We start from the raw sequence: 12,274 nt of genomic DNA, 5'->3' as shown, positions 1-12,274 counted from the left end.
AATTCATAGAGACAGAAATGTTATTAGGAGTTACTGTTTAGTGGGCATAGAGTTTCAGTTTTGCAAGATAAAAAAAGTTCTGGAGACAGTGGTGGTGATGGTTGCACAACAGTGTGAACATACTTCCTGCCACTGAGCTGTACCCTTCAAAATGGTAAATTTTATATGACGTCTATTTTACCACAATTTAAATTTTTTTTTATTTTCTATTTTTAAAATTTTAATGATTGAAAAACCCTAATAGGGATTTCCCTGGCAGTTCAGTGGTTAAGTCTAGGAGCTTCCACAGGGATTCCAGTTGTCTTGCTCAACAATGGATCCTCACTGCCCAGAATAAATACGTATTGACTAGCTCCTGCAGGGGGCATGGGTTTGATCCCTGGTCGAGGAATTAAGATCCTGCATGCCGCGCTGCACGGCCAAAACAAAACAAAACAAAAACTCTAATTACTTTCCATTATTCTGAAGAGCCAGACCAAAATCTTTCAATTGTTCTGTAGGATCCAGCAGGTTTGGCCCTGCCTATCTCTCCAGCTCCTCAGATACATCCATCTCTTTGCTGCAGCCACCCTGACTATCTTGTAAATTTTCAAAGACATCAGACTCCTACCACCTCAGGGCTTTGGTACGTGCTGATTCATCTGCCTGGAGCAGACAGATCCTCGCAAGTAACTCTTTTATCTTGTTGAGCTCTCTGGCCCAATGATCTTATCAGGCAGAACTACTGCATTAAAATCTGCGTTTTAATAAGATCCCCAGGTAATTTCTGTGCACACGAAAGTCTGAGAAGCCAGCTCCAGATGACTGATGAGCGCAAACACAGCAAACAGAGTAATCCTTGTATCTCCCAACACTTTTCTAGAGTTTTCCTTCTTAGCTTCTAGTTAAGTTCAGACTGAAAAACTCAAAGCACCAGAGAAGGATGGGAATAAATCCTAGTGTCTGCTGCCACCTTGTGGTGGGAAGTTCAAACCCAGCCAGAATTTGCTCTTCTCCGGGAAATAAACTAGCAAATGTTAAAGGGAGCGGTGGACTCAACTTTCTCAGCCACGTGTGTTGAGAGATCACTACAAAATACGAGATATAATAAAATCGCCCTTGGAAGTGAGCTGTGAGAAGGCCAAATAAAAACCTGACAGAGCATTCATCAGCTCTACTTGAAAAATCTAACAAAAGCTGGGATCATTGGAATTCCTATTAGTTCTGGTTCTGCCCTCTTAGGAATTCAAACATGCACACCTGACTGTGATAATCAATTGGTGTGTGATTATTTTATTACCAACCCAAATGGCAGTGGTTAGACAATCAGGTCACCTGTTCTGCCTCTGCCTTGCCCAGAAGTTCGCAACAGAAAAGGGAATTTCCCACCGCTCTGTCAAATGCATCGCTGGTGACCTCTGTGAAGTGGTAAACAGGGCCGGTCCAACAAATGATGTCTCTAACACCTTAAAGGGAATAAGGAAGCAATTCCAAAACTTTCCTACGTACTTTACCCCAAACAGCCCAGAAGTTAAAAGCGCCTCAGTCACTCACTGCATGATTTTGTTTTGAAGTTTGTGAGCTCAAGAGCTAAAGAAATCCAAAACAGCTACCACAGGTGCAGTTGATAGCAATGGACCATCCCCACCTGTATACACCAGAGCCCTTTAAGGTTGCTTACGGAAGGGTTGGCCGGTACCGAAGATTTCAGCAACCCAAAAAGAGAAATGGCTCATTCAAAAGGAAAGGGATTGAAAGGTAGGAAACTGGGACTCATTTTCTTCTCTCTTGAGTGAGAGTCTTTGGATTTTGCATTGACCAGTATTCACCGTGATGATTAGAAAAGGTAGCATCTCTTTTTAAGCGTTGCATTCAGAAATGAAGGCTCTGTATGGATTAGAGGAGGAGACAGCATTTATACACAGGATCAGAGAACCTAGTGCCACAACGGAAGCTTCATTTTGTGATTAGAAAAGTCTTCATTGTAATGGGGAAAACCTTTCCTTTCTTACCTGAATTTGAGTTTTAATGTTGCATATTATACTAAAATAAGCAGACCGTAAGTTAATATGTCAGTCTCACAATTTTAGACAGCAAATACTATTATTTTGAAAATTCAATAGTGCATTTTTCAAGATGAGTCCATGAGCAATGCTCTTTCTGTTCCCTCTTCCAGCAGTTTTGGCTGCTGAAATACATGCTAATTGTATTTCACCCATGTGCACGCTCTTTAATGTAACCTAAAAACTGTCTTATACCTAATTTTTCTTGCCAATGGCAAAACCATGAAGACAAGCATGAAATACTCCAAAAATAATTCATTTTAATTTGGAAAGTCAGTGAGATGAATTATTTTCCAATTTTGAGGGCAGGGTGTCTTCTTTCTTACCAGGTTCATGAGCAGTAGCTTAGATAGATAGAAATGAGGTGTTTTCATGAGACCTGAAGCCTCAGAGATCAGACTTCTGAACTTCCACAGGCAAAATAAAATTTTGCAGAGATTTCCACTTTCAGTAAGAAACAGGGGTTAAAAAGAGAGGCAATACAACCAAATAAATTCACAACCAACCAAGATACTTAAAAGCTTAGGAAAGAAAGGATTCTTTTCATAACAGCAATGGCAGCAGTTCTATCCTAGGCTCTGGAGCAAAATTACATTTGTTAATTATGTTATAAATAGACTGGGAATAAGGGTGGAGGGATGGGAATGGGAGAGGCATTCTAGAGATTCAGAAACTCCTTAGGGCAGGGCTTTTTATTTGAGGGGTTGCATGGACGGCCTTGGGGGTTCCTGAACCTCCTGAATTGTATTTCCATGTGTATGTGTATTTACGGTAGTAGAAACAGATGGCTTTATTAAAAGATTCTCAGAAGGGTCCATGGGAAATTAGTCTTGGCCCGTAAATGACCTTTGGGCAAATTAGAATATGGCACCCCTTCCTCAGGACACTTGACTGCCCTCTGCTGGAAAGTTATTGTATTATATGCTCAACTATAATGAATGTGAATAATACCACCTTGTGAGTGTGTGTGTGTGTGTATATGTACAACTAACATAACTCTACATCCTTGGTCCCACAAAGGAGGCTGCTAGCCTATGAGGGCTCCCTTCTTTTGACCTCTTAGCTTGCACTCCCTTCTTGCCTTTTAAATTTTTTCCACACAGATCTGTTCCACATGGTAATAAAAGCTATCATTTATTGAATGTATTATCAGGTTCCAAGCACATAAATTGTTTTCTTTTATTTGTACATTCTTGAGAACAACATACCTATTTTCAAATGAGAAAACTGAAGCTTATAGATGTTAAATAACATGACCAAGATCACACAGTTAGGAAGTATGGTGCTGGTTTGAACCAAACCATTTAACTCCTGTGCTTGGGCTGAACTATTTAGTGGGCTGAACTACTTCTCCTGCATAATGACAGAGAAGCTGAATGATTTAGGTTCAATTGAGAATAGTGTTTTTCTGGAGGTTGGTATTTTGCTACTGGTGGGACTTGACATAGTTTAAGTAGTATATGAAAAATGTTTTTAATAGTTATGAATTTATTTATATCCTCATTAGAAATATGTATTACATGTATTATAAATATAATGTAACATAATATAATATAAAACCTGGGATTTCACCCAGAGAACTGAAGATTTATGCTCACACAAAAACTTGTACACACATGTTTATAGTAGCTTTATTCATAACGGCCCCAAATTGGAAACTACCCAAATGTCTTCCAATGAGTGAATGGTTAGACAAAGTTTGGTACGTCCACATCATGGAATGTTACTCAGCAATAAAGAGGAATAGAATATTGATAAACACAACAACCTGGATGAATCTCTGGAGAATTATGCTGAATAAAAAAAGGAAACCCCAAAAGATTTTACAGTTGACTCTTGAACAAAGCAGGGGTTAGGGATGCCAGCCATCTGCACAGTCAAAAATCCATGTATAACCTAGAGTCAGCCCTCCATATCTGCAGTTCCTTGGTGTCTAAGGTTCCACATCCACAGACTCAACTGACCTTGGATCATGTAGTACTTACGATTGAAAAAAATTTGCATCTAAGTAGAACTGCACATTTCAGACCCATGTTGTTCCAGGGTCAACCATATGCTGTATGATTCCATTTATAGTACCTTCTTGAAAGGACATAGATTATACACATGGAGGACAGCTTAGTGATTGCCAGGGTTTAAGGAAAAGGTAGGGGTGAGTGGGAAGTGGGTGTGACTATAAAACAAAGGATCCTGGTGGTGATAGAAATGTTCGGTATCTTGACAGTATCAGTGTCAATATCCTGGTTGTGCCAATGTATTTTAGTTTTGCAGGAGTTTGCCATTGGGGGAAACTGGATAAAGAGTACACAGAGAATCTCCCTGTATTATTTATTACAAATGCATGTGACACTACAATTATCTCGAAATAAAAAGGTTAATTTTTTAAAATGTCTGGGATTTTATGGATATTGTTGCTTTGGAGGAAACTAACAAAAAACAGTTAATGGAGGAAGAATATTAGGTAAATCCAGGGTATCATGGAATGGGTGATATTTACCTAGCACAGAGGATAACAACACAGACTTTGGGGTCAGATTGTCTGGGCATAAGTTATTTAATCTTATTTAATCCTTCCAACTTTTAATTTCCTCATTTGTGAAATGGAGAGGACAGTAGGAGGATTAAATTGTGTAATACATATGAAAGAACTTAGATGAGTGTTTAACACATTGAAGTCTATTAAGAAGTGTTACCTATTTACTAAAATATGCAAACTACTAAAATATGCAAAATTACTAAAATATGCAAAAATTACTAAAATATGCAAAAATTACTAAAATATGCAAAAATGATGAAGATGCTATATGACTATTTGGAATTTTGGAAATAATGCATTTAGAATTATTCTCTCTAAATGAGTATTCTATGTAAATGCAGTGTTTATGGGACCTTGGAGACTATATTCTTTATTGACTACCCTATCAGACTCTTTCATCTCTCATCACTGTAGCCTGGGAAGCACTAAATCCAGCAAAAACTATCTCAAACCATTACTGAAATAAGATCTCCAATTTGCCAATATGAGGTAATATAATTTAACAACCACAAACCAAGATTAAAATCTGCATTCTATGCTTGGTCAATTAAGTTAATCTCTCTATGTCTCAGTTTACTCATTAGTAAAATGAAGATAATAATATAACCTACCTGCTATGAGGATTAAATAGTGTCCGGAGATAGTGTCCGGAATGCACTTCTAGGGTTTGGCAACAAAACGCCAAGTAGTTGCTTTGGCTTTATTCTTCTGTGATTTGGGTCTTCAAATTTATTTTTTGCAACTGTATAATTTTTTCACATTTGCAGTGGATTTTAATGATTTAAATGATACCTTTTTTTTAACTTTTCACTTTCCTTGATGCAAATTATTTTTCTTTTGTTCAGATGGCATAGAGCTGTGTCTACCAACTTAGTAAAACAAAATGTGTTGGTCCCCAAAGAGGAATCATCCAATGAGAGTGACATGGAATTTCATGAAAGCCAGCAAAATCAGAAAAGAGATTTGGTCAAGAAAGTGAAGACTTTTGGGGGGAGGATGCTGTCACACAAGTACAGAAGCAAGGCCAGCAAATGTCAGCAGAGAGGGCTCCACTAACCCTAAGGAAACCCTCCTTTCAAATACGCAGAGCCTTCTTCCTAGAATTGTCAAGGAGCTTCCATCGCCCAAGTTGTTTACCAAACCAAGAATGGGAAAGCTCTCACAGAATGGTAATCAAAGGCAACATATGGTTAAGCGTCAAGTCCAAGAGGAAAAATGAAATTAGGATGGCTTTTCTTGCTACCCCAAGCATGGCATCTCCTGGGAGCTGGTCTGAAATGCAGAAGCTCAGGCCCCACCCAGGTCTACTGAGTCAGAATCTGCATTTTAGAAAGACCCCCAGGTGACTGATATGTACATGCATTTTGAAAAGCTCTGAATTAGATCACCTTTGAGGTCCCTCCCAGTCCAATTAATCAGTCGTTCTCATCCGTCTAAAGCTACTTTTCATTTTAAATACAGATGCACACATAGGCATATGTATGTGTATATGCATATACACATACACATATATTAGAAAATCAAACCAAAGTGGGATTTTGTTTTGTTTTGTTTCTGGAGAAAGGAGTGAGGCAGACTTTCAAATGGCTACTTCTAACAGAAGAGTGTGTGCTGAGAATTCTATTTTTAAAATCTATGATTGGTAAGTCAGAAAGGAAGTTTTATTTTGTTGTATCTGCTTCCCATGTACCTTGTGAAGAATCAGCATTTGAACGGTTAACTTTGTCTTTTTTGCTACGTGGTGATGCTGTTTTGGGGGGGTCCTAATGAGTGATGACTAATGATACTACTACTATTTGCATTCTCCTCTGTAGCTTTTTAAAATTAATAGACCTTCTTTTTTAGAGCAGTTTTAGGTTTACTGGAAAATTGGGCAGAAAATACAGAAAGTTAGTTCCCATATACCTCTCTCTCCTTACCCTACCCCCATAGTTTCCTCTGTTATTAACATCTTGCCTTAGCATGGTACATTTGTTACAGTTGATGAGCCAATATTAATATATTATTATTAAGTAGAGTCCATAGTTTACATTAGGGTTCACTCTTCGCCCTGCACACTTCTATGGGTTTGAAAAACCTACCATGTAATGTGTCTCTCATTATAATATCATACAGAAGAGCTTCACTGCCATGAATATCCTTTGTAGGTTTCTAATACCCTTTATAGCACAGCATCCAGAAACATATAAAGTCCTTATGCATATGTAGGAAATTCAAACATACCTTCAAATTTCACATGGTTATAAGGCTGCAAGCCTAGTGGATACTTTTTCCAGAAAAAAAAAAAAAAACCCAAAAAACAAAAATGATGGCTTCCAGCTGACTGATTGCCCTTTCAAACAAACTCTCTCTTCCGGGAAAAGCAGTCACCATTAGAAGGATCCAAGCATCTAGCAATTACCTGGTATGGATTGACCTGCCTATTTCTGTTAAAAATAGCAAAGAGGACATGCTTATATACTGCTGGGGCTGGAGTTGGAGAGTCCAGCAGAAAACAGAGGACCAAAATCTTCCCCTCATCCCGTGCATTGGCTTATTTTCATCTTAGTTGGAATAACAAATCTCTGCACTAAGATCTTCCCAAGAAACTTGCCCATCCTTTAGGCTTCCACTCGAACATTCTGACCCTCAGCTGTGACCAAAAGACAGTTGCTCATCCCTGTTGACCCTCATTACACTTTTTAAACAAAACTTTAGTAAGTAATTATTATATGCCAGCCACACTATTAGGGATAGAGTAGCAGATAGAACACACATGGTCCCTACCCTCCTGGAGTTACAGCACAGAGGGACATTCCAGCATTATGCAGATAATTACCTCTGATGCAAAGTAGCAGCAGAAGGCACTATGGGTACACATCACGGATGCTAATTTAGGGGAGGGGGCTCAGGAAAGGCCTCTCTGTGGAAGGACCAACTCAGATGAGATCTGAGGGACAACTAGAGTTAGATAAGGAAAGAGTGGTGAGAACAGTTTCCCAGGAAGAGGGGAGAACACTTTCAGGTTCCAACATCAAGAGAGCACTGGGCGTAATTAAGAAATTAAAGTAATCCAGCCAGGGAGAGGCTGGTGAATAAGGTGGTAAGGGTGTCTGTAAGCCATGTTAAGAAATTTTAACTTTTCCTAAGGGTGATAAGAAACCATCAAATATTTTCGAGCTGGTGATTTATATAATCTGATTGGCATTTTTTAAAGGTAGCTGAGGCTGCAGGGTAGAGACTGGATCGAAGGAGAGCGAGAAGAGATACAGAAGGAACAATACACAGGCTCTTACATTCGTTCAGGCAAGGGATGGTAATAGCTTGGACGAGTCGTGGCAGTGGGGATGGTGAGATCAAGGGAGAAATATTCATAGGTAGAAGTTGCAAGATTTGGGGGTGAGCTGGACAGTGGCAGGGGAGAAGGAAGGGTCCCTGGGTTGAGCATCTGCTTTGAAGGTGGAGCCACCAGTCACTGAGATGAGGAACCCCGGCTGCTAGATATGGTTATCAATGGACCTAAAGCAGCTGAGTTGATTTTAGGTGCTGCGCACAGCTTGAAGACGCTGAAACGGAACAAGCTGCAAAACCCTTTTTCCAAATGACCCTGTCGATCCCTTTGACTACAGCAAGGAAAAAGCCTCATTTCCTGCCCTTTTCTGTTTTAGTAAAAAAGAGAGTAACCTCAAGTTTAGTGCCTCCTCCAGGCAATAACATGGTTTTGGTTTTACCATACTAGTCTCAGTGCCTATATTTATGATATTGGTTTTTGATTTATGACAGTGTTTTAAGTTTTCTTTATAAGTACGTTTATTGTGTTAAGAATTGAATTGATAGAGAAAAATATTAAGGGCTCTAGGGTTCACGGGGCTCCTGGAATGTGGGAAAAACTATTAAGATGGTATGTGAATGACTGAGCTTTGTGCCACTTTGCTGCAGAGTAGATTTAAACTTGGCTTTTGTCAACAGCAAATACTCAAGGGATTGTCTTACACATTAGAGGGTTACTTTTCCGAATTCCACAAGAGTTACAGGGAAAGGCAACAGAGGTCAAAACTGAAGTCTCAAAGACAGGTAAGCACCTTGTTAAGATGGGTCGGCGACCACTGAGGTCATGACCACAAGAAAAGGCAAATGTTCAGGAGAAAGTGTAAGCTTCAGCAAAACAAATCCATTTTTAATTTTTAACCCCAAAGAAAAAAGCCACTGAGACAGCGTGTGATGCTGACTTTTCAGGAGACTTTCAAATAGGGAGCATGTGTCTATTACTGTGATCCTTCAAGATTGTCTGTTTTTTTCTTGCCCTTCCCTCCAAGCAACTATACAACTTGATGTTGTAGAAGCAGAGACAGAGGAGATAACCCAAGGAAATACACTCCTCCGAGCCAGGAGAACCACCAAGCGGTTATCTGTGACATCCCTTCCCTCAGGACTGCAGAAGGTAAAATGCTAAAACAAACTCGCCTCTAAAGACTTATCAGTAAGTCAGTGTTTAGGGATGTTGTAAAAACCAAGTTCTCTGCCACTGCAAGTCCCTCATATTAAAGCTGCTACTTGTGTGTCTCCACTCCCAGAATTTAGGGCACAGAATGTAGACTTTCCAGTTCTGATTCCTCTAGTTCTGAGCTCAAACTGTCCAGCTTCTGCTACAATCTGGGCAACAGTGGAGTTTACAGCTTTATATTGACTTTGTCAGCTGTTCAGATATCAAGACTCATTAGTATATTAGCACCTGGCCTATCATGCATACACGTGGAGAGGAATTCTCTAGATCAACCCAATAGAATTTCTGCGAGGATGCAAGTGTACATTTGTCCAAAATAGTAGCCATTAGCACGTGTGGCCTTTTCAGACTTTGGAATGTGGCCAGTGCAACTGAGGAGCTGAATTTTAAAGTTTATTTCATTGTAATTGAAACTAGAATACAAATAGCCATATGTACAGTACAGACAGTACAGCACTAGGTGATCCAGGACTCTCCAACCCGAAGCTTGTACTTACCTGTACTTATCAAGCTTTAGCCTAAATTGCCCAGACTATCTTTTTAATAGAACCCTGAAATACTATCATTACTTTAGATATAATAAGCATTGACTAAAAGCTGACTGTGTTCCAGGCCCTGTTCTCAGTGCTTTAAAAATACCAACTCAGTTAATCCTTAACGACAGCCCTATAAGGTAGAGAGCAATAGGTTACTACAGTAAGTAGGATATTATTTTAGGGGTGGCAACAAGAGGTTAAGTAATTGGCCCAGATAATTGGAAGAGCCAGGCTTCAAACAGCAGAAGACCTGGCTCTGGAGTGCTTAGTCCTAATTACTATGCTAGGTACTAATTGTACTGTCCAATATGGTAGCCAATAGCCACGTGTGACTATTTACATTAATTAAAATTAAAGTCCATTCCCTTGGCTGCAGTAGCTACCTTTCAAGTGCTCAGTAAACATATATGGCCAGTGTCTGTTGTACTGGACAGCAGAGATAAGAACATTTCCATTTTTGTGGGCAGTTCTGTCGAACAGTGCTGCTCTAGAGCGTCACTGCCAGAGTGCACCAATATTAGTTTTGAATTTTACCTCTTTTGTGCTAAGTTTGCACTTACCGTACTCCTATTATGTGCTGGGCAGTTTGGGGAGGCTATAAAGGTGATCCAAGGTCATGGTCCTGTTTGTGTGGAACTTATAGTTTGATAGAGGAGATGGACATTAAACTATGGTACTGTTAGCTCTCAGAATGTTCTCAAAAGTATATTTGAATTAATAGCCCACATTTCAAAATTAGAAAAATTCAAACAGAAATCTGGATTTTCAACTTCCTTTTGGAAAACAGGAGGAGTTGGCAACACTGGGCCCACAATTCCTGGGGCAACTGCAGCAGGCACAGAGGCCTGCCCCCTTTGCAGGAGGGCGTGTTCTCTCCAGTTCACACCAGCCCCAAGTGAGCCTGTTTTGCAAACCCTGCCTGACCCTTCAAGGCATTTGACTTTTTAATAGTGGTATTCAACAAACACAGAAATAACTTAAGTAATTACCAAGTGCTTAATAGAAAAAAAAAGCCCCCCAAACACTTGGTTTTACGAGAGAGGAAAAAGAGGGGTCGTACTCTGGGCGGACTGGGGAAGATTCTGCCAGTGACACTTGAGCCTGGGCGAGCTGGCAGGGCAGAGCGGAGGTTCCGCAGACTCATTTGTAAACTCAGGCAAAGGGCAAGACCCAGATGTGGTCCCACATCCTACTTTGTGTAGCCCTCACAATAGTCCTGATGCTAATTACTAAGCACAAGGGGAAGGAAGAGTGAACCCAAGAAGACTAAAAAGGGCATATTAGCCAGGAGCCATGACCTAGGAATGATTTCCAATAGCACAGGTACTTGTAACCAGCAAGCCAGGGACCAGGGGAAGAGTATCAGGCATGCAGCGAAAAGAACCCAGAGCTTTCTTTTTATGTTTGGAGACATGCCTGTCATGAAAATAAGGAAACCTGCAGAAACGAGACCAAATTAACAACTGGATCCAGTGATAATGAGCTTTCTGGGGCACTGGTCTACAACAGCCCCACACTCTGTGCTCAGCGGCTGCAGAAGCAATTTCTTCTTCTTCCCCTTACAAATGACCTGCTTTTTTCCTGACACTGTATTTTCTCTTAGAACCAGACAATCTCATTTCTCTGCACCCTATAGATCTCTTCAAAGCGAGCTCTGGGCACAAAGGAGATACCTGGGGGGTGGAGAATAATATGAATACGACCTCCAACTCGACGTTGTTATGTGGCGAATGTCCAGTTTATAAGAGAATGTCCCAAAGGTGAGAATGTTCATTTAAGCACCGTCACAGATATCATGTTAGCACTTCTTAATCTGATGTATTTTTGCATTTTTATGATAGTTCCGTATTCCTCAAAAAAGAGACCACGCTTTCCAGCATTCAAAAAAAAGAAACATAGCACGGAAAACATCCTCCGAAAATCAGATTTGACAGTAGGAAAGCTTCAAATGCAGGTAGTGGACAAAGGCTTTTACTTTGGTGTTTCAAAAGCATCAGGCTTAACTGAATGCACAGCCCTGCTTGACAGCGCGGATGTGGGATGAAACTAATGATTAGCATGAAGGAACGTTAGTGGGGGGCATTCAAGAGTGGCTACAGGATTGCTGAGGGCACCGAGGATGGTGCTGTGTGCCTAATAAATATTAAGTGAATTCAGTTAAAATGAAGGCACACACATGGGCTTCTTTTGAGAAGAAATTAGATCCTCTTTACCACTGGGTGGTAAATGCATGTTTTCAAGCTCTGTTTGCTAACTTGAATTAGATTAATACTTTGGGACTTGTAAACGTCCAACAATTCCTGAACTTATCTCTCAGGAAAAACAGGCCACCTTTGGGTGTGGACAAGGCTTTCTAACACATGGTTTCATTTCTCTGTATCTGGCTGTCATAGGTGGATGACCTCATAGAAGCAGTGACAGATACATCCATGAAGCTATTGGCCCAAAGACACGCTGAGCTTCAACAGTGTGAGTTTCTAGGGGATGAAATCCTTCAGTCTTCCAAGCAGTTCCAGAGGATATCCAAGAGAACCATGAGGAAGTATAAAGTGAAAAACGTGTGTTTCCCATGTACCTGGTGCTGCTTCTGATTTTGTTTCTGACAGCGCAAAAGTTATGTTCATAGGGGTTCTTATCTTTTGGTACATAATCCTGAATAAGTTTCTCTTAATCAGTG

At 40.2% G+C, this 12,274-nt stretch overlaps 1 protein-coding gene across 1 annotated transcript; it reads left to right on the top strand.

Annotated features, from left to right (window-relative positions):
* Positions 1 to 1,612: 1,612 nt before the first annotated feature.
* LOC309966955 (uncharacterized protein C3orf49) lies at positions 1,613 to 12,188 on the top strand (the record flags this gene model as incomplete). Its single annotated transcript, XM_082847414.1, is given in 7 exon segments — positions 1,613 to 1,737; positions 5,424 to 5,601; positions 5,603 to 5,747; positions 8,874 to 8,998; positions 11,336 to 11,357; positions 11,439 to 11,551; positions 11,991 to 12,188. Coding segments are annotated over 7 exon segments (906 nt in total).
* Between the last annotated feature and the right edge of the window lie 86 nt (positions 12,189 to 12,274).

Source organism: Leucopleurus acutus (genome assembly GCF_964270905.1).
Source record: "Leucopleurus acutus genome assembly, chromosome: 10".
NCBI classification, from domain to species: domain Eukaryota; kingdom Metazoa; phylum Chordata; class Mammalia; order Artiodactyla; family Delphinidae; genus Leucopleurus; species Leucopleurus acutus.
The sequence above is the reverse complement of the archived record's forward strand: the minus strand, read 5'-3'. Positions and strand labels throughout refer to the sequence as shown.